The 22,112-nt window shown below is 48.5% G+C and overlaps 2 protein-coding genes and 1 long non-coding RNA gene across 3 annotated transcripts in view; 2 read left to right on the forward strand and 1 right to left on the reverse strand.

Annotated features, from left to right (window-relative positions):
- Positions 1 to 3,327: 3,327 nt before the first annotated feature.
- LOC125612608 lies at positions 3,328 to 6,101 on the reverse strand. The gene is made up of 2 exons (XR_007343082.1): positions 5,965 to 6,101; positions 3,328 to 3,592 (listed from the first exon to the last, which is right to left on the reverse strand). It is a non-coding gene; the product is annotated as an uncharacterized LOC125612608 (long non-coding RNA).
- B9d2 (B9 domain containing 2) lies at positions 6,093 to 12,340 on the forward strand. Its single transcript, XM_015496810.2, has 4 exons — positions 6,093 to 6,231; positions 6,660 to 6,751; positions 9,435 to 9,560; positions 11,767 to 12,340. The coding sequence occupies exons 2-4, from the start codon at positions 6,664 to 6,666 to the stop codon at positions 12,078 to 12,080; spliced, it is 528 nt and encodes a 175-aa protein (XP_015352296.1). The 5' UTR covers positions 6,093 to 6,231; positions 6,660 to 6,663; the 3' UTR covers positions 12,081 to 12,340.
- Positions 12,341 to 12,617: 277 nt separating this feature from the next.
- Positions 12,618 to 22,112, forward strand: part of Tgfb1 (transforming growth factor beta 1) — a 15,872-nt gene continuing 6,377 nt past the window's right edge. The window contains exons 1-5 of the mRNA XM_015497027.2: positions 12,618 to 12,771; positions 14,419 to 14,732; positions 16,454 to 16,571; positions 18,722 to 18,799; positions 18,916 to 19,063. Coding sequence (XP_015352513.2) covers positions 12,618 to 12,771; positions 14,419 to 14,732; positions 16,454 to 16,571; positions 18,722 to 18,799; positions 18,916 to 19,063 — 812 coding nt within the window. The remainder of the gene's footprint in view (positions 12,772 to 14,418; positions 14,733 to 16,453; positions 16,572 to 18,721; positions 18,800 to 18,915; positions 19,064 to 22,112) is intronic.

Genomic DNA, 22,112 nt, shown 5'->3' on the forward strand with positions numbered 1-22,112 from the left:
CAGTCAGACAATGGTCCGACCTTCACTTCTCAGGTTGTTTGACTAGTCTCCAAAGGCCTCAACATCACCTGGAGGCTCCACATTCCCTACTGAACCCAATCCTTGGGTCAGGTTGAGAGGGCTAATGGCACTTTCAAGGATCATCCCTTTAATCTTACTATTGAACTCAGGCTGTCCTGGCCCAATCTCCTGCCCATTGGCCCTCACCCGAATTCAGGCAGCCTCTAGAACCCCCTCAGGCCTTAGCCTCTTGTAGCTACTCCATGGGTGCCCTTCCTTAATCAACCAAAGCTTTCCAGTCACTTCTCCTCCCCTTGTGTCCTACCTGCCCTATCTCACACTTCTACACAAACTCCTAAGAGAACATGCAGACCAGTGTCTTCCTGTGCCATCTGTTACCTCTATCCCAGCACCACACCAGGATCTGAATTGGACCCTCTTCAACCGGGTGACGCAGTCTTACTTCAACAGCTGCATCCTCAATCATTGGAACCTCGATGGATGGGACCCCCTACAGTTATACTTACTCCCTCAACGGCAGCCAAGTTCCTGGGCCATTCCCCCTGGTGCCATGTCTCCTGCCTTAAGAAAGCACCGTTCCAAATGTCCAGTCCTGGACTTCCACCACACTGAGGCCCACCAAACTCAAGTTTTCTCTCCAACCCTCTTCTTCTTTTACTAATCCTTAATCTCTCTCAAGCTTCTATCCCAACCCACAGATGGCGCTTCTACACCCAAGCGACACGGAAGCAGGATGGCACCACTTGCTCTCAGTTTACGGGTTAAGGCGATTGCCCTTCCACTGGCTGCAATCGGGCGGTCACCCTTAACATTACTGGGTTCAAGCAGGCCACCTCGTCCCACTTATGTTCAGCAATGCTGTGCTTTATATCAGATCAAACTGAGGAATCTTGCAAGTGCTGGCCTGACACCTATGGTAGGTGCTCTTATAATAATGGGCTTCTGGTGTTGATGATAAATTTTATTCTTGGGGTTTTGCCAAGCACCCCTCAGCCCCTATCAGATTATGGAAAACTTATATACAACTATTCCTTCAAATTCACATAACCATCCAGGAGCAAGAGAGGGAACTCCAACCCCAGCTGGATGCAGTTGCCCATCCTAAAGCTGACCCTTTCTCTGGCTGGCCCTAATATATCAGGGCCTTCAGCTTCTCAATTTACGCAAAGTTAATAACATTTCCAACTGTTTCCTCTGCGCAGGTTTGGGTCGTACTCTGTTAACTGCGATTCCCATTGATCTTCTCTCAACACCTCAACTAGACCCTAAGGACCCCTCTCTCCAGCCTTTGAGGAAGTCCCTCTTTTTTGTAATTCATCAGGGAATTTCCCCTACTGCTACACTGCCTCTGGTTCAGCACCCTGTGACCCAATCATTCTTTCAGATTTCTTCCCCAACCTTTGTTCTGCCAGGGTTCTTTTCCTGGTGCAGTGGTACCCTAACAAAAAATCTAAGCCTCAACATGCCCTTTGCTTTTTGTGTTCCTTCCCCCAATTAACTCTGTACAGTGAGGCTGAATTAACATGGCTTGTTACCACCTCCCTTTCCAGGGAAAGATGGGCCGTCTCTCTAGCAATAGGGGTTGGACTCTCCCTGGCCTCCTCACTTGCTGCCTTCAAACCAGGGGCAGGAGGACTTGGTTCTGCAGTAACCGCTACTCAGAAGCTTGAACAACAACTCCGGCTGCCTCTCTCACTTCCCTACAAAGGCAGATAACATCCATTGCCCAAGTTTCATTACAGCACCGTGGAGCCCTCCATCTCCTGACAGCAGACAAAGGAGGAACCTGTCTATTCCTGAAAGAAGAATGCTGCTATTATTTCAATGAAACTGGATTGGTCGAGGGCTGGGGATGTGGCTCAAGTGGTATCGTGCTCGCCTGGCATGCGTGCGGCCCGGGGTTCGATCCTCAGCACCACATACAAACAAAGATGTTGTGTCTGCCGAAAACTAAAAAATAAATATTAAAAATTTCTCTTAAAAAAAAAAAAAAGAAAGAAACTGGATTGGTTGAAAAGAATGTCGACACCCTCTGTCGGTTGGGTGAAAGGCTTAAACAGCAACAAACGACCCCTGGCCAGGCTGGCTAAACTCTGCCCTCATTACATGGCTGACTCCCATTCTCACTCCTATGTTAGTAATAGGATTTCTATTAATGATTGCTCCCTGCCTCCTCAGGTTAGCTTGAGTGAAATTGCCAGAGTGACCTACAACCAGATGCTCCTACACCCCTACAGTCGCCTCCCCAAGGAACCGACACCAGAGCCACCCCCTTCCCCTCACCCCACCCCAAGCCCCTAGCCAGCAAGAAGTAGGCAGATGAAATTTGCCACCCTATATCATCAAAAAGGCCTGAATGTAAAGTCGGTGGCGGTGACTTAGGAACAAAGTACCAAGCAGCCCGTGGGTGCAAAAGAAACATCAGGCACCAATGGAACCACCTGTCAATCAGCAGGGTCTCCTGGCCAATCCTGGATCTCAGCCAGTTCTCCTGACTAACTCCACTGGGACAAGGGACTCTAAAAATCCCTTTTCCTGTCCCAAGCCCTTCCCTTCCTGCCCCATCAAATTCCAGTCCTGTCAAACCCCATGGGGTTTCCCCTCAGCCCCTCCTCCTGTCCACTCTGTGGGTCTGATGGAGTTCCGCCNAGCCACATCCCCAGCCCTCGACCAATCCAGTTTCATTGAAATAATAGCAGCATTCTTCTTTCAGGAATAGACAGGTTCCTCCTTTGTCTGCTGTCAGGAGATGGAGGGCTCCACGGTGCTGTAATGAAACTTGGGCAATGGATGTTATCTGCCTTTGTAGGGAAGTGAGAGAGGCAGCCGGAGTTGTTGTTCAAGCTTCTGAGTAGCGGTTACTGCAGAACCAAGTCCTCCTGCCCCTGGTTTGAAGGCAGCAAGTGAGGAGGCACATGTCTATAATCCCAACTATTCAGGAGGCTGAGGCAGGTGGATCACAAATTTGAGATGAGCCTTGACAATTTAACATGACCCTACCTCAAAACAAAAATGTAAAAAGGTCTGGGGTACAGCTCAATGGCAGACCACTTGCCTAGGATACAGGAGGCCCTGGATTCAATTCCTCGTACAAAACAAACAAACAATAAAGTAAATGGATAAATGCAATGTGTTTCTTATAAAAAGAAGATGTACATGATGCCATTCCAGTAACAATATTAATAAAAACCATGAATAGCAAACTTAACATTTACAGTGTTTTTTATACACAAGGCACTGTCCCAAATTTATTACATATTTATATTAGTTATCCACTGCTGCATGAAAATCACTCCCAAAACTTAGTGGCTTAAAACAACAAATATTTATTATCTCACACAGTTTCTGTAAGTCAGGAGTCTGGCTTAGCTGGTGGTTCAGGGTCTCTCAGGAAGATATGATTAAAGTGTTGCCTAGGGCTATAGTCATCCAAAGACTTGATTAGGGCTGGAAAATCTGCTTCCCGGATGGGTTGCTCAGATAGTTATGGTTGTTGACAGGACACCCTTGTTCATCCTCATTTGTGTCTCTCAGTTGGCTGCTTCACTGTCTTCACCACATAGAGGCTGACCTGCTACAGAAAAGAGATTGAAAGAAAGAACCAGATACAAGTCTCAATGCCCTTTATGACCTAATCTTGGAAGTCACAGAACAAGACATCTACAATATTCTATTGGCTATTAAGTTCAGCCACATGAAAAGAGAGTCTCCACCCACTTAAAGGAGCTCCCTAAAACTTTTGGACATTTTAAAATAGCCTCATATATTAACACATAAAATCTTTTCTTGGGGGGTGGGCACTGGCGATTGAACCCAGGGGTACCTTACCACTGAACTATATCTCTGCCCATATTTTTATTTTGAGACAGGGTCTAGATAAGTTGCTGAGGGTCTCATTAAATTGTAGAGGCTTGCCTCAAACTTGTGATCCTCCTGCCTGAGGCTCTAACTCATTAAATCTGTGTGTGTGTGTGTGTGTGTTGCTGGGGATTGAACCTAGGGCCTTGTGCATGCAAGGCAAGCACTCTACCAACTGAGCTATATCTCCAGCCTAAATGAATTAAATTTGATGATAATCCTATAGATTGAGTATTATAATTCACCCTCCTGTTACAGATAAGGAAACTGAGGCACACAGAAGCTAAAAGTCACACAGAAGGGACTGAACCAAGATTTAAGCCCTGGCAATATACTTGTGACCACTTCTTAGTCACTCACATCAACCAGTGGGGAAGAAACCAATTGAAGGAAAATATTTAAAAGAAGGAACATTGACAAGACTTGATAACTGGTTGGATGTAGAAAATGACAGCTTAGGATGTCACTGAAGCATAATATTCATATTTCTATAATACCGAGGGACATTTATCAAAAAGGCAGGATGGCATAGGGTCAGAATGTAAGGTTTAGGGAAAGGGTCAGGGCCATCTATGATCAATTTGGCTTCAGGCCCATGATTTTGCCTTAATTTCTTTTTTTTTTTTAAGATTTTTTTAGATGTTGATGGACCTTCATTTTATTCATTTATTTATATGCAGTGCTGGGAATTAAATCCAGTGCCTAACACATGCTAGGCAAGCACTTCACCACTGAGCCACAACCCCAGCCTCTCTTTTTTTTTTCTTCTTAATTTCTTGATCTTAAATAAAAAACTGATAAATATTACCCATCCCTTGGAATGTTTGTGAGGATTGAAGGATTTAACATACAAAGATGCCTAGTTTAGCCTGTTGTGGTGGTGCACACTTGCAATCCCAGCAGCTCAGGAAGCTGAGGCAGGAGAATCGAGAATTCAAAGCCAGCCACAGCAATTTAGGAAGACCCTAAGCAATACAATGACAGCCTGTCTCTAAATAAAATACATAAAAAGGGTTGGAGATAGGGCTAAGTGGTCAAGCACCCCTGGGTTCAAATTCCAGTACCAAGAAAAAAAGAAAAAGAAGAAGAAAGAAAGAAAAGCCTGGGCTGGCAAAGAGGATACTAACTAAAAGGGAGCTTTTAAATTTATCTGTTAATGAAACATTCTATTGAATTACAGTATTTAAGAAAGGATTTTCCTATTGAAATGTTGCCCCTTCCTTGTAATTTGGAGTCGGTGACCCTAACTTTTGAGTGGATACGTGTGTGTGTTTCTGAAAAGGAGGAAATAAGTTCTCACCATTCTGGTCTGGCTTGAAAGAATAAAGGAGCAAGGTTCAACTAATTTAGAAGATAGGAAAGACACTGCTAAGGAATTCAGGCTGAGTATCATGATGTGTGCTCGCTACCTGGACAAAATAACTGAGACTTAGTGCCCAGCAGGGTCACAGGACAAATTACTGGCAGCAATATCATGGGAAGCAAGACTTTCAGGACTAGGGCAGTAGTTCAGTGGTAGAGACTGGCATGCATGAGGTCCTGGATTCTTTGCCCAGCACCCCCAACAAAACCAAGGTTTAGGGAAAGGGGCCTAGTTCCTCATTTGTCATCCTCACTCCACCCCCTTTACTCAGACTCAGCACTACAAAGAACTTGGCAGAGTGTAGGAGAAGGAAGTTGGACTGATGAGTCTTTCAGAAAAGCCTGGAGGCACTGTGAAGACCGAAGGAAAACCCAATCCCCGACTTTTCTGGTCGGAATGAATTTTTTCCTAGGAGGATGTACCCAATGTCCCGGGGTGGAATTCTCCACTGATCCTGCTGATTCTCTGACTTTTTGTGGTCCTAGACAGGAAAGAAATTTGATGGTGTTTCTGGGGGGAAATGGGGGCACAAAGCATCAATAAAGAAATAAAGAAGGCACCTGCACAAACGGTAGGCACTAAAACTTCCTCAAACACTACCCAGATGGCAACTGCCCAGCCACGCCCCCAAAGGTTTCCACTGGGCGCGAGCAAGAGAAACGCTATTTTCCCAAAATGGAACGAGAGCGAGCGAGAAAATGTCTATCACACCTCCGCCCCACCTCCAATAACAGATACCGCCAATCAGCAGCGCGCAGGGCGGGATCAAGGTCAGGGGCGGGGCCTGCAGTTGCCCTAGCAACAACCAGGGAACCCCAGGCGAGCGCGCGGCCGCGTAAGTGTTGTGCCTCAGATCTCTCGCTGTCAGGAAGGTCCTGGGAGATACGCGATCCAGGCCTGGTTGGCGCCCGCGGAGAAAAGGACTGGTCAGGCCCATGCGCTACAATCTTCACTGCTGCCTTCGCCTCCTAACCGTTAAGTGCGCTGAGGTAGGAATTACGCACGCGCCGACCTTAGAGGCGGGGCTACGACGGCCCTGAATTTTAGACGCATGCGCCCCACGGAGCTTAGGGGCCGTTCTGACGTGACTGGGCGGGACTTTGGGGGTAGTGGGCGGAGTCGTTGTCTATGGGGGAGGAGCTTTCCGCAGGACTGATCCATTGAAGGAGGTTTATTTTAGGCGGGGCAAAGATAGGCGCCGGATTCCTAACCCAGGGTGCCCTCTCTATTTTCCTCAGGCTTTCCTGGGAAGGCTGGTTGTTGACTTAGGATCTGTGGTTAAGACCACAGCGCCAGTGGGTTGACAAAACCAGTTTGGAATCCTAGTACTGCTCTGTACGTGGTGGATCTCAGTTTCCTAGTCAGATGGAAATAGCACACTTACCTCACAGCTATGATTATATTTTTCTCCTCCCAGGGTCATGGCTGAGGTGCACGTGATTGGGCAGATCGTGGGGGCCACCGGTTTCTCTGAAAGTAGCCTCTTCTGCAAGTGGGGCATCCACACAGGTATTTTTCCCTGGGCCTGGTTCATCTCCCCATCAAAACACCCCACCCCCAGCTTATGGCTCCACACTCCTTTGACTCCCTGAGTCAGTGCCGGCTTCTCTCTTTCCGTTGGCTCTCAGGACTCCTGGTTCAGAACACACTCTGTTTCCAGTTTTATCCCTTTCCATCCTATTTCTGGGGTCTCTGGTTCCCATCCTCTGAGCTTACAGCCCCACGGATGTGGGACTATATGCTTGAACCCTCCATACACACATTTTCATTCCTCCAAAACAGCCGTAACTCTCTCATTTGGATTCCACTCACAATCTTTGGGGTGCCCAGAGACCCCCCCATCTTTGATGAACACTCTCTGTTGTTTATTGCAAAGTAAAAGCTTCCATCCTAGATTTACAGAAGAGGGGCCACTCTCTGGTATTCATGATTCTGTGGACCTCATTCTGGCAGTCGTCCAGGTCTGTTCCCACAGGCCCAGGAGGGACCTTGGAGGCCGGCCCCCTTTTCCATGCCTCCTATCTGAGGTCCTGTATGTAGTGGTACAGTGTAATGGCTAGGTTCATAGACTGCCAGATCTGGGTTCAAATACTAACTCCCCCAGTTATTATTTGGCAGCCTTTGGACTTGATCTCTCCTGTACCTGTTTCCTCATCTGTAAATGAAGCTAATAGCAGCTAAGAGGCAGCAGAGCTCAGAGATCAGACTTGCTGTGTTCGAAGCCAGTTGTTGCTTATTATGTGATCTTGGGCATTTCTCTTTGCCTTTATTCCCTTGTTGGTACAACGTGAATAATAATACTGAACCTCTGCTGGTTGTTGTCATTACTAAATGATTATCAACGCACTTAAAATAGGACCTGGACTAGGAAGTGTTTCCTGGCTCGTGTAAGGCTTTAATGTGGTCTTGTTTGTAAAGCACTGTGCCCACAAAATAGATGTGTCTATTGCCATTGTCATCCCTTCAGTCCTGGGTCCTTCCCAATTTTACTGCCAAGTGGTAGCAGTTGAGATTTTCTGGGAAATTGAGATCCTGCAGTTGAGTGGATAAAAGGCAGGGTTTGGAATCAGACTTTATTTCCAGTCTGGACCCAACCATTCCTGGGCTTTTTGATCCCAGGCAGATGTTGTCCTTTCTTTCAGATGTTGTCCTTTCTTCAGTTGGGGAGTCAGAAAATAAATAAGCAGATAAAGAAATGGTCACAATGACTACAAATCCTTGTAAGTTCGAGGAAAAAAGGAAATGGGATGAATGTGATAGGAGCTAGTTTTAATAGAAAAGTCAGAAAGAGGTCCTCTGTGGAAGTGGCACTTGAGCTGAAGGATGAAAAAAGCTAGGAATGGGGACATCCAGGAGCAGAGCTTTCTAGGCAGAAGAAACAGCTGTTGCAAAGGACTTGAGGCAGAACAGAAATGGGACCAGGGAGGCTGGAGGATGGTGATGGGAAGTGAGTTCAGGGAGGTGGGGATGGGTTGCAGCATAAGGGGCCTTGTGGACCATGGTAGGGAGCCTGTAAACTGGGGCGGATAGGTTGGAGATTGAAGGGCCAAGCAAGATAGCACATTCCTGTAATTCCAGCAGCCCAGGATGCTGCAGCAGGAGGATTGCAAGTTCAAAGCCAACCTCAGCAATTTAGTGAGGCCCTAAGCAATTTTGCTATGTTGCCTCAAAAAATAAAAAGGGCTAGGGTGTGGCTCAGTGGTTAAGTGCCCCAGGATTCAATTCCCAATATCCCCCCCCAAAAAAAATTCTAAAGGGCAGATTAAATGAATGCATTGTCTGAAGACCTTAGTCTAGTATCTGGCATTTAGTAAGTGCTCAGTGCTCTTGTTCCCCATTCTTATCACTTCTCAGTAGGATCATTGTTAATATGTGTTTTTCATCACGTGCTCCTGGAGGGTACTGTTAGCTGCATCTTTTTTTTTTTTTAATTTATTTTTTTAGTTGTAGTTGGACACAATACCCCCATTTTGTTTACTTATTTTTATGTGGTGCTGAGACTCGAACCCAGGGCCTTGCACTTGCTAGGTAAGTACTCTACCACTGAGCCATAACCCCAGCCCAGTTGCATATTAGTTCTTGGACCAGGCCTCTGAATATTGGGTGAAAATAGTAATAAGATGGTATTGTAGCTGAGTGTGGTGGCACATGTCTGTAATCCCAGCAGCTCAGGAGGCTGAGGTAGGAGGATCACAGATTCAAAGTCAGCCTCAGCAACTTAGCAAGATCCTGTCTCAAAATCAAAAATAAAAAGGGTTGGGGATGTGGCTCAGTTGTTAAGCGCCCCCTTGGGTTCAGTCCCTGTACTATATATTGCGATTGGGCTGAGGTATAGCTCAATTTAGCATGCACAAGGATTCAATCTCTAGCACACACACATATATACACACACACACACACAAAAAAAAAAAAAACTCTAAAATGTTGAAACGTTTTATTCCAACACTTATTATGAATCTTCTCAAAATTATGAGGCTGCATTATTATGCATTATTCATTTTGCAGATGGGGAGACTGAGACAGAGTAAAGTAACTTGCCCAAGGTTGCACAGGCAAAAAGAGAAAGTGCCCAGATTTGGATCCAGACATTTTGCTCCAGAGCCCCACTTTATAACTCCTCCCCTCACCTCCAAATGCTCTTCCTGAAGGCTGTCCCCCACCTCCGTCTACATCTCAGCTCCTCTCCTCGCAGGGGCGGCATGGAAGCTCCTGTCAGGTGTGCGGGAAGGCCAGACACAGGTGGACACCCCTCAGGTAGGGGACATGGCCTATTGGTCTCACCCCATAGACCTGCATTTCGCTACCAAAGGTCTTCAAGGTGAGTAGCAGGCCTGGGCCCTGGGACCAGGGACGGAGAGGGGGACTTATAGTACCCAAAGCAGATGAAACTGGGAACACCACTTCTTGTCCTGCCGTCCATATCTTGTGTGTCCCTTTCCTAACCACTGCCCTGAGAGGCTGTGTTAAGGCCTTCCTAGGCCTGTCCTACTGTAGGTCCCAAATATGTGGGATGGAACAGAAGCCAGGGGTGGAGGGGAGATGAGAAAGTGGGGTCAGGATGGGAGGGGTGGTGGCCTTCAAGTAGAGACAATGGAAGAGCCTCCAGTAAGGAGGGAAGCCCGATAAGGGTGTGTGTGCGGTTTATGAGCAGTAGAAAGGGAGGAGGGCCCCCAGTGAGGGGCAGGGACTCCTCAGCTTGAGAACAGAGGTGCTGCTCTAAGGGGAAATGAGTATTCAGGGGAGGAGGTGGATATAAAGCCTTTTCTGGTAGAAAATGCAGTAGATTCCAGAAAATAGCCTGGGGAGAGGTGCTGTATATTTCACAATATCAATACTGTTCACTGCCTGCCTGCCCTGGCCCCAGCCTGTGTTGGTGATTCGAGGGAGACGTCTGTGATCCAGAGAGCCCCACCCCCTGCCCTGTCCTCAGGGGCACCATCCTGTAGGGGAGACCGACCTGCCTCTAGACAGGAACAGCCCAAAGAGGGCAGGGCTAGGATAGGGGATTGTGGGAGGCCAGAGGGAGCCCAGAAGAGGTGTTTGAGCCTGTCAGGGAGGTCACAGAGGTCTCCTGAGGGGCTTGAGCTTTGCTGTGAAGGGCCAGAGAAGCTGGCAAGGTGGAAGAGTCCTGCGCACGGATAGCTGTGTATGGAAGGTTCCAAGGGGAGAGTGAGCAGGGTATTTTGAGGACTGTGGGTGAGTGGAGGGACAGCAAGGGAAGAGGGGACGGGCCATGCAGGGCCTTGAATGCCAGACTGAGGACTGAGGCCATTCAGAAGTACTCAGGAGCTAGAGCAGGTGAGGAACAAGTCAGATTTTGCTTTTAAAAGGTCTTTCTGGCTGCCGTATGGGTGTGATTTGGTTCAGCTCTCTAGCCCCCCAGTGCTGGTGTCTTCCTTGCCTTCTCCCTTCTCAGCCCCCCGCCCGTCCATCAGGAAACCCTGCTGGCTCTACCTAATACAGCCTAACATGTACTCTTCTCACCCACTTTCTGCCTAGCATCTGATCTCCATCATCATCTTCACCTTGGTCATTCAGTAACATCTTCACTGTGCTCCCAGCCCCAAGCCCCGAGGTCTATGTCTCCCACCAACCAGCGTAGCCTTGTGATCACCTGAGTCGGGTCACATCCCACTGTTGAGCCTTCTGGTGGCTCCTGACTCACTCCCTTCCCTCCTTTAGGCAATTGCTCAACTGTCATCTTCTTAGTGAAGCTTTCTTGATCCTTTCCTTTCCCAGGCTTTATCCCCACCTCCACCCCACCCGGATTTATTTTTCTCCAGAGCAGTTATCACCATCTGACGTACCCTATAATTTGCTTATTTACTATGTTCAGTTGTCTAGGATGTCAGCCTCAGAGGGCAGAGATTTTTGTCTGCTGTGCTCACCACTGTGTCCCCAGCTCTAAGACAAGACCTAGCACAGAGGAGGGGCTCAGAATACAGGGTGAGATGGCCTGGGTCTCCAAGACTTTGACTACCAGGCTGAGGAGCTGAACTGTATCTGAGGACTCTGGCAAGTGTATGGAAGAGCAGAAAGATGCTTCCAGCTGCCAGAGGGGGGTAGATTAGACAGGGCAAGAATGAAGGCCCTGAGCCCAGAGTGGGAGAACAGGACCGTGCTAAGAGGAGGGAAGGCAGAAGACGTCTAGGACAAGGCCCAAGACACTGACCTGGGACCTAGAGGAGCAGTGGGCTGCCCTGACAGGGAAACTTTGAGGAGGCACTCATAGAGAGGCCATATCTGAAGGACCTTGAATATCGAGGAGGTTGGACTTTGTACTGAGGGCACTGGGGAGCTATGGAAGAGTTTTGAGCAGGGGAGTAACATGGATTTAGAGAGATCCCTTTGGCTGCTGTGTGGCATTGAATTAGGAGTTGGGAACCCAGAGAGGAGGCTAGGGCAAAACCCTGAGGGGAAAGAACTGGGTCCAGAGTCTTCATGGTATCAGGGAGGTGGGGACCCAGGAGCAGGAAGCTGGGTACTACCATCCCTCGTTTTCTTCTTTCCATCCTATTCTGCAGGTTGGCCCCGACTCCATCTCCAGGTGTGGTCCCAGGACAGCTTTGGCCGCTGCCAGCTCGCAGGCTATGGCTTTTGCCATGTGCCCAGCAGCCCAGGCACCCACCATCTGGAATGCCCCACTTGGCGGCCCCTGGGCAGCTGGAGAGAGCAGCTGGCGAGGGCCTTTGTGGGTGGTGGGCCACAGCTGCTGCATGCAGACACTATCTACAGTGGGGCTGACCGGTATCGTCTGCACACAGCTGCAGGTGGCACTGTGCACCTTGAGATTGGCCTGCTGCTGCGCCACTTTGACCGCTATGGAGTGGAGTGCTGAGGGACCCTGGTCCTCATCCACAGCCCTGGATACCTGGTGAGGGCAGGATGGCTCAGGGGTCAAGATCAGCGGCTCTGGAGACTGTCAGACCTCATTCCAGCCAATGCATGGCCCCGCTTCTGTCCTAGGCCAGTAACTGCACCCTGGAGGCACAGTTTTCCACTCTGTCACACTAGGACAGTATGAGGGCCACAGGGGTAGGGGGGTAAGAGGCTGCTTGGCACATAGGAGGTATTCAATAAAGGCAAGCAGTTCTTACAGGTGTGGTGCCTCCCTGATCGCCTTCATCTGTCACATGTCCTGTTGCCCATCCTTTCACCGACACCTTCTCTCTTCATGCCTCCATCTCGTGACAGAAGTCAGAAGTCATCTCCTGTCCCAGTTTCTCACTTTCTTCCCCTTCTGGGTCCCCCTCCTCGGATCCCCTCTCCCTTTATCCCTGATCTCCCATTGAGCCCTCCCTGCCAGGTCTGCATTTTCTCGATGACCCAGCACCAACCCCCAAAGCCACCGCTAATCTCCGCCACCCGCTCTAGTATGGCTCAGCCGCCAGGAGGCAGCACCCTGTCCACGGGGCGGAGCCGGGGTGCCTGCCCCCTCCCCCCGGGGCTGAAGGGACCCCCCTCGGAGCCCGCCCACGCGGGGACGCAGGCACCCCGCATGGCCCGGAGCTTTGGGGGCGATCCCCCAGGTTTCCCTTTCTCTCTTGGGCGATGGGCTTTCCAGTCCCCCGCGCATTCCTGCGCCCAGTTTGTGGCTCCAACCAAAAGACGTCCCCTCCTCACCTACTTCTCTGTGTCGCCTTTTTTCGTTATATAGGTTTTACATTGATACCTTCGATTCCTCTTTCTCCCCTGAGTTGTCTCCATCTCTAATTGCTTATCTCTCTTCTCGACCGCGCCTGCTCTCTGGCCCGCGATCTTTCCATCTCTTCCCTCATCCCATTCGTGCCTTTGCCCACATATAGGTCTCGGGGTGTGTCTCTCCATGCGTTCCTTCTCTATCTGCTTCCCCACACCTCGTCCCATGACTCTGCTGTCTCTCCCTTTGTGCGGTACCCCACAACCCTTCCTGCCCTTTTCCCCCACCCCTATCTGTTACCCCCTACCAAGGCTCTGCCCTTCCCTTCGGGATTGCTGAGTAACCACTGTGCCAAGAATAGGGCTTGTGGGGGCGGGGAGGGCTGGAAGGGGTTTCCTTAGTTCTTCCTCCTCAAATTATCTCCATCATCTTTGCAACCCCACTTGTAGACTTGCAAAAAACCACCCCAGTAGATCCAAGAGTTCACTGCCTGCACTTCATCCCCAACCCAACATTTCCTAGACTAGATGATGCTCTTCTCCCCACTTCAGGCTTTCCCTCCTAAAATGAACTTCATCTTCTCTAGCAGCTGGGAGAAGGAGTTGAGGGAGGAAGCAATTCATAATAATAGTAATAATAATAATGTCACATTGGCAGGAAGACAGCATAATTTAGGGGTTAAAAGAGCGCAGTCCTTAGAACCAGCCTGCCTGAGCTGAATCCCATTCTGCCACTTCCTAGCTGTGGGTCTTTGAATGATTCCTCTCTTTGTGCCGAATTCAGTCTCCATCTATTACACGGATACACAGTGTTGTCATGAGGTTTCAGTGTCTTCTTTGTACTATGGTTTGAACAGCATCTGACAAATAGTGTTTTTGTTTGTTTGTTTAGTACCAGGAATTGAACCCAGAGGCACTTAACCATTAAGCCACATCCCCAGACCTTTTTTTATATTTTATTTAGAGACAGGATCTCACTGAGTTGCTTAGGGCCTCTCTAAGTTGCTGAGGCTGGCTTTGAACTCCTGATCCTCCTGCTTCAGCCTCCTGAGATATTGGGCTTACAGGGTGACCCACTGTGCCTGGCTAAAATTGTGCTCTTCAGCATACACATTGTTGAGTGACTGGTGAGCACAGACTCTGTCACATGCTTTACCTGCACCATCTATGATCCTGGCATTGGGTGGTCTCTCACAGATGAAGATCTGGCTCAGGGAGAGGATTTGCTAACCACAGGTTACACAGTGCTTCCTTCAGGAGAATCTAGGTAGGATGTCAGGGAGTTCAATGAGTTTGCTGTTTTTCAAAGAATAACAGGAAACTGAGGTTCAGAGAGGGGACGTGAACTGCCCAAAGTCACACAGCTGAGAGACAGCAAAGGCACTTTCTGATCCCAGAGCCCATACCTTTGAACCTTTCTCTGCAATTAAATTTGTATTTGAGGTTCCAAGCCCTGGGGAAGCCTAAGCAAGCAGAGCAACCCCTCTTGGTGGCAGCCTATGCTGGGTGGGTGTTCGATAGATGATGCCTGGTGGGAGAGAAGGTGGATAGGTCTTGTAGTACAGAAGAGGAAACAGAGGGGAAAAGCACCCCAACCCAGAACCGTCAGCTGCACACACTTAAACTTGGGGTCTTCCTGCTCCCCTTACTCTGCCAAACCCCTGATATCCTCTGTCTCTCCTCCTGCCTAGAAATCTATGAGAAAACCAAGGACATCTCACACAGCGTGTACATGTTCTTCAACACATCAGAGCTCCGGGAAGCGGTGCCGGACCCTCTATTGCTGTCCCGGGCAGAGCTACGTCTGCAGAGGCTCAAGGTAAAAGCCGAACAGCACGTGGAGCTGTACCAGGTGAGGACATGAGCCTGAGAGGTGGGACGCAGCCTCAGGGGCTGAGCTGTGGCCACTGGGTTGGAGGGAAGGCTGCTAGCTGCAGGGTCTACACAGATGGTCCCTGAATAATGGAGGACCTCAGACCTCTAAATCCTAGGGTTCTTTACCACTTCCATACTCTGAGAGCAGGGTATGGTGGTGCATGCCTATAATCCCAGTGACTTAGGAGACTGAGTCAGGAGGATAGCAAGTTCAAAGCCAGCCTCAGCAATTTAGCAAGGCCCTCAGAAACTTAGTGAGACCCTGTCTCTAAATTAAAAAATAAAAAGGGCTGGGGATTGTAGCTCAGTGATTAAAAGCCCCTAGATTCAATCCCTAGTACAAAAAAAAATATCCCAGAGAACTTTCATATTCTTACCCAGGCATAATGAGACATGCCTGTAATCCCAGTGACTTGGGAGTCTAAGGCAGGGAGATCTTAAGTTCAAGGCCAGTCTGGCCAATTTGGCAAGACCCTGTCTCAAAATAAAAAGGACCTAGGATGTAGTTCAGCAGTAGAGCACCCAAGGGTGCTATCCCCAGTACCACAAAAACAACAACAAAACCCCACAAACAACATAAAATTTTAAGACTATCCTACAATGTTAAATGCTTAGAAGACTGGAATCTAATTAGGAGTTTGACTGTTTAAGGTAGCTCAGTGGTAGCAGGGCATGGTGGTGCATGCCTGTAATCCCAGGGACTCAGGGGGCTGAGGCAGGAGGATCCCGAGTTCAAAGCCATCCTCAGCAAAAACGAGGCGTTAAGGGGATGTGGCTTAGTGGTCAAGTGCCCCCTGAGTTCAATCCCCAGTCCTCACCTTCCCCCAAAAAATGATAGCCCAGTGGTAGAACACTTGTATAGCATGTTGTAAAGCCCTGAGTTCTATCCCCAGCACCACCACCACTGATGATGTGGTTAGCTGCCTATTTTGAACTTCACAGGTAAAGAACATTCCCAGGAAATTCTTTTGGACTGTGCTGCTCTAAAGATGGAGTCTTTAGGAGGATTAGGGCTTCTAGGAGACCTGGAATCTCTAGAAGGTTCTGTGACCTAGAATCCACGTCATATGGAATCTTGTAGAGACTTGTAGAAACTTGAAATGAGAGAATTTTGTCTAATGTTAGCTTCTTGGAGTCTAGAGAATTCAACATCTGCTGTAGCCCCTGATGTCATGCATACAGCCCCAGGGGTTGTTCCACAGAGATGCTGGGCACCTGTAACATCTAGGGGTATGACCTGTCAGATCCTTGGGTTGGTAGAACATTAGCGTTGTAGAACTGCTCAGGCTTGGACATTAGCGTTATGTTAGGGTGAACATAATCCCTTAGAAAGTTAACAACTCTCAGAATCCAGGGTGTCCAATTTGTTGACCTGTATGCTCGGCAAAGCCCAGAACTTTAGCAGCAGCTGCAGCAGCAGCTTGACATTGTGGGTTTTCCAAGGTCCCCACAGAGGACACAGGGAACCAGGGACAGAGGCTGAACTGGGTACTTTTACCCAGGCCTGGGGCTCTTTCTCTATCTGTCATGGGTGTTGGGGTGGGGGGAGCCTGAAGGCCCCACAGTGTGATGACTTGGGAGGCTTGTGTCTGGGGACTGTCTGGAGGTCTACTTGGGGGAACAGACAAAGTGAGGGTACAGTCAGTGTATGCTGGGGGCGTAGTGGCATCTGCCTACCCCGCCATTCATCATCTTCAGAAATACAGCAACAATTCCTGGCGCTACCTCAGCAACCGGCTGCTGACCCCCAGTAACACGCAGGAGTGGTTGTCCTTTGACGTCACTGGAGTCGTGCGGCAGTGGCTGAGCCAAGGAGGTGAGGATTGCTCTCTGCCCCACCCACCCTGTTTCTTAATGGGGTTAGTCCTGTTGTTTGTTCTAGGGTCACCCTTCCTAGCACCCCACTATCTGACATTTTTGCCAAAGAGCTGAGCTTGACCTTCTTCCCTGACGCACACCTGGGTTTATATATGAATCCATTAATGGTTAATGCATTTCCTGAGCTCTCTCCTCTGCCATACCCTGGGGACACGGCAGTGACCAGAACAGCCCCATTCTTGCCTTCAGGAAGCTCATTATCCATTGGGTGGGTGAATGGAGAACAGGTCTGTGGCCATGTGATGATGCCCAGAGTGGGCAGCCCACAGGAGAGCCCACGGGAGGTGCCTGACCAGTCTGGACTCAGGCAGGGATTTCTGGAAGAGAGGACATTTGAGCTGGTGTCTGAGAGATGAGTAGAGCCAGCCAAGTAAAGAAGAAGGGGCAAGAATACTCTGTGCCAAGGCACTGAGGTCAAGGAGAGCCTGACACATTTGATCTGTCCATAAAAGAATTGTGTCCAGCCATTGCCAGTTGAGTCCACAGTCCCCATATCACCCTTCCTTCTTGACCTCTCATGCTCAGGCATTCATTCAGTAAACGCCAACATGTTTCTGCTCTGTGCCTGGCACAGTACTAACCAAGACTACCCTGGGTCATGCCTTCATGGGGCCCACCAGGCCCTTCTGGATACCTAGGAGGTCTTGCCAAAGCCCTAGCAGGTGTAATAACCTAGCATGATCAAGGCCAGAAGTGTGAGCACAGGCAGAGTGGTCAGGGCTGGGGTGAGGGCAGTCCTAAGTGCTATGGGAACCCAGAGAAGGTACCCAAGCCCATTTGGGGGTCAGGGAGGGCTTCCTCGGGGGGGGGGTTGTGTTGAGACTCATGGGATACGTAGTAATTTGACAAGATGAATAAAACAGGGACTAGGAAGTAGGGGTGGGCACCAGGAGGAGTGTCCTTGGCTACTGGACAAAGGCCTGGAAGGATCTGGTCTGTCTTGGTTGATGCTGACTCCCAAACTCCAGCTCAAGGTCAGGCACACAGTAGGAGCTTAGAAAACACCACTGACACATTCATTCAAGAAACATCGCTCACCTGCGTGTGTAAAAGTGCCCAGGCTTAGATTTGCACCACAGCCCTACCTTTTGGCACATGTGTGTCTTGTCTTCTGTTTTGTGTGCCTCAGTGTCCTTGTCTGCAAAATGGGCAGTTTGGGTGAGGACTACCCACCCCCTCATAATGCACATAGAGAATTCAGAACAGGACCTGACTCCTGGTACACAGTAGACACTTGTCTTTTAAATTTTTAATATTTTTTGTTTGTTCCTTTTAGTTATACGTGACAGTAGAATGTATTTTGACACATCCTACATACATGGAGTATAACCCCATTCTCGTGGTTGTATATGATGTGGGGTTACACTGGTCGTGTATTCATATAGGAACATAGGAAAGCTATGTTTGATTCATTCCACTGTCTTTCCCATTCCTATTTGCCCTCCTTTCCCCGCCATTCCCCTCTGTCCCAATCCAGTGAACCTACACCTACCCGAGCTTCTGCCTATTGTGAGTCAGCATCTCCATATCAGAGAGAGAACATTTGGCCTTTGGTTTTGGGGAACTGGCTTATTTCACTTAGCATGATAGTCTCCAGTTCCATCCATTTACCAGCAAATGCCATACTTTCATTCTTCTTTATGGCTGAGTAATATTTCATTGTGTGTATACACCACTCGGTGTTTATTCTTGTGACCGTGGTCCAGGCTGGTGGACTATAAGAGAAGCAAGGATCCCTGTCCTGGTTCGTCCTACTTTCTGCTGAGAATGATGAGAGAAATAAATAGCCAAACACAAATGTCAGAGAGGCGGGGGATCCTGCTGTGACAAAGGAAAATGATGTCATGGTGGGGGAGGGGTGCACATTCTGGAGGGCCTCTCTGAGGAGGTGACATTTGAGCTGAGCCCTGAAGGAGAATAAGGAGCCAGCAACTCAAAAGACCTGGTGCAAGAGACCTGCAGAGAGAGGGCAGGGCGGGGTGCGTTGGGGGAGGCGGAGGGAGCCCCGGGTTTGCTCCTTCCTGCCTCCTCCTGCAGGGGCTGGGTGAGCCGAGCCCTCAGACTGGCTTCCCTTTCCCCTTCCCACAGAGGAGATAGAGGGCTTTCGTTTCAGCGCCCACTGCTCCTGTGACAGCAAAGACAACGTGCTCCAAGTGGACATAAACGGTGAGTGTGTGTGTGTGTGTGTGTGTGTGTTTCAGAAAGAGAGAGAGAGAGAGAGAGACCCCTTTTGCCTCCCTGCTCACTGACCGTCCCTCTGAGAATCTCCCAAACCCAAGCAGGGATCGGTCCCAGACGCCGGGGTGACCTGGCTGCCATTCATGACATGAACCGGCCCTTCCTGCTCCTCATGGCCACCCCACTGGAGAGGGCCCAGCACCTGCATAGCTCCCGGCACCGCCGAGCCCTGGACACCAACTACTGCTTCAGGTGACTCCCGCAGCCTTCAGCTGGGGCCTTGTAGGGTGGGGCTTGGCTGCTCTCTGCTGGCCCGTGGACACCTGCCTAGTGCTGTGCTTAGCTGAGCTTCTTCTTGAGCCTGGGGAGCTCTGGGACAAGTTCCTGGTTTTGGAATGCAGAGGTGTGGGAACTGGGAGTCCTATAACGTGGGCGTGAGCTTGTCTTCTTGCTGGCTTGTTGGAATCGGAGGCTGTTAGAATGTTGGACACCAAGAGTTGGATTCAATGTGGGAAGGTTGCCTTGTTGGAGTGCTACACTGTTGACAGTTGGGGTTCTAGAATGTTGGGATTCTGGCATGCAGAAGTTCAGTGTTAACAATGGAAAGCCAGGGCATGGTACTCAAGGAAAGCTGGAATGTTGGGATCCTAGAACTTGGGAATTTGGAATTGGGAGATTGCTGCTTTGGATTCTGAGTGCACTGTCACCTACCATGTTGGCCGATGGGAATCTTGAAAATTGGGCTCAGGATGGTGGACTCTTGTGTTGAAATGTTAGATGCGCAAATGTTGGAGAAAGCCAGAATATGGGTATCTAGAACACTGGAGCTCCGGGTTGGAATGTTGGGTCTTAGAATGCTGGGATCTTGAAAGGATGGCAGGACCTCCTTGAGTGATGGACTCGGAGCTGTGGAATGTTGGAATGCAGCCTTGAAATATGGAAATTCAAGAACATCACGAGCCTCAAGAGTTGGAAAGTGGGAATCCTAGAAAGTTGGAAATGCTGTCAGAATGTCAGAGTCCTAAGATGCTGGAGTATTGCTGTCTAAGAACGTTGAAGGTGGCATGCCTGTAACCTGATGGGGAGGCTGAGGGAAGAGGATCCCAAGTTAGAGGCCAACCTTGGCAACTTAGAAAGACCCTGTCTCAAAATAAAAAATAAAAAAAGGGCTGGGGATGTGGTTCAGTGGTTGAGCGAACCTGGGTTCAATCCAGGTACTGAAAAAAAAAAAAGTGAATCTGATCCAGACTGTACATTCAACTATCAAGTTTCCGAAAATAGAGAAACAGAGAAGCATGCTAAGCCACACCACAGGGATGCAGTCAGCCCAATTCAGATGGTGGGAAACCTGATCTAGTTTCTCCCACAAATACAATGCAAAGAGGAGAGGGGGACATACATATAAAGAAGTATCTATCCATCTATCTATAAAGAGGGGGGAGAAAGAGATGGTTCTGTAGATTTTTAGAAGAATCCAAAGAGATGCTAGGGGTCGTGGTATGCTTCTGTTTTCCCAAGTACCTGGGAGGCTGAGGCATGAGGACTATAAATTCAAGTCCAGCCTGGGCAACTTAGTGGGACCCTATCTCAGAATTTAAATAATTATTTAAATAAAAAAATTAAAACCTGTAATTCCAGTGCCTTGGGAGCTTGAGGCAGGAAGACTGCAAATTTGAGGCAAGCCTAGGCAATTTAGTGAGATCTTGTGTCAAAATAAAAATAAAAAGGACTTGGGATATATCTCAGTGGTAAAGCACCCCTGAGTACAATCTCCAGTTCCTCAATAATAAAATAAATAAGGAAAGGAAGGAAGGAAGAATGAATGAATCTGAAGGTGCACAGAAACTGATTGCAGTGTGCAGACCTTATTTGAATTTTTATTTATTCAGACTTTCTTTCTTTTTTTTTTTTTTAAATATTTATTTATTTACTTTAGTTTTTTTCGGCAGACACAACATCCTTGTTTGTATGTGGTGCTGAGGATCGAACCTGGGCCGCACGCATGCCAGGCTGGCGTGCTACCGCTTGAGCCACATCCCCAGCCCAATTCAGACTTTCTTTAAAAGAAAGCTGAGGGTGTAACTCAATGGTACAGCATTTGCCTGGGTTTATCCCCAGCATCACCAAAAGAGAGAGAGAGAGAAAGAGAAAGAGAGAAAGACACACAGACAGTAGGGGAAATGTGAACCTGCATTTTTTGATATTTGATGATATCAATGAATTATTGCTAATTTGTTTACATGGCGTTGTGATTATGTGTTTTTTTTTTTTTTTTCCCCAGGGCTAGGGATCAGACCCAGAGCCTTGTGCTGGCTAGGCAAGTGCTTTATCACTGAGTTATTTCATGAGCCACTGGTGATGTTTTAAAGTCACCTTCATTTTCTTAGAGATACATATTGAACTTATTTTTTTATGGCAGTCTGAGGTTCAGTCACAAGACCTTACGTTGAACTTCTTATGGGTGAAATCACATAGTAGATAGCATGTGCTTCAGAAGAACCCAGTGACAGAGAGGAAGTGGGTTGGGGTAGATATATGATCAGGCTGATGATGAGGCTATGACTTGATGATTGTTGAAGCTGATGATTGTTACCATGAGGACACAGGATGCCACATGTAGGTTGAACAGCTCTAATTCAAAATCCAGAATCCGAAACTTTGTGAGCATCAACATCATGCTCAGAAAGTTTGGGATTTCAGAGCATTTTGGATTTTGGATTAAAGCTGCTTACCTGGTAAAGTCTATGCAAATATCTCCAAATCAACCCCAGGCTGGGGTTGTGGTCAGTGGGAGAGCACTTGCCTAGCATGTGTGAAGCACTGGGTTCAATTTTCAGCATTGCATATAAATAAAGAAAATAAAGGTCTATTGAAAACTAAGAAATATTAAAAAAAAAAAGAAAGAAAGAAAGAAAGAAAAACTCTGAGCTGGGTGTGGTGGTACACGCCTGTAATACCAGCGACTCAGGAGGCTGAGGCAGGAGAATGTCAAGTTCAAAGCCAGACTCAGCAACTTAGGGAGGCCCTAAGCAACTTAGCAAGACCGTGTCTCAAAATAGAAAATATAAAAAGGGCTGGGGGGTTGGGGCTCAGTGGCAGAGCACTTGCCTAGCATGTGTGAGGCACTGGGTTCAATCCTTAGCACCACATAAACAAATAAAATAAAGGCAAGCTGTCTACTACTGCAAAAAAAAAATTTTTTTTAAAGGGCTCGGGGGCTGGGGATGTGGCTTAGTGGTTTAGTGCCCCTGGGTTCAATTTCCATTACCTTCCCCGACCAAAAAAAAAAAAAAAAAAAAAA

This window comes from Marmota marmota, unplaced genomic scaffold, assembly GCF_001458135.2.
Source record: "Marmota marmota marmota unplaced genomic scaffold, marMar, whole genome shotgun sequence".
Taxonomy (NCBI): Eukaryota; Metazoa; Chordata; class Mammalia; order Rodentia; family Sciuridae; genus Marmota; species Marmota marmota.

What these genes read in the sequence shown, in the direction of transcription:
- B9d2 (XM_015496810.2), top strand. Translation starts at nt 6,664, where the DNA reads ATGGCTGAGGTGCACGTGATTGGGCAGATCGTGGGGGCCACCGGTTTC. An exon ending in CAAGTGGGGCATCCACACAG is followed by an intron (nt 6,752 to 9,434) that starts GTATTTTTCCCT and finishes CTCTCCTCGCAG; the next exon opens with GGGCGGCATGGAAGCTCCTG. An exon ending in CGCTACCAAAGGTCTTCAAG is followed by an intron (nt 9,561 to 11,766) that starts GTGAGTAGCAGG and finishes CCTATTCTGCAG; the next exon opens with GTTGGCCCCGACTCCATCTC.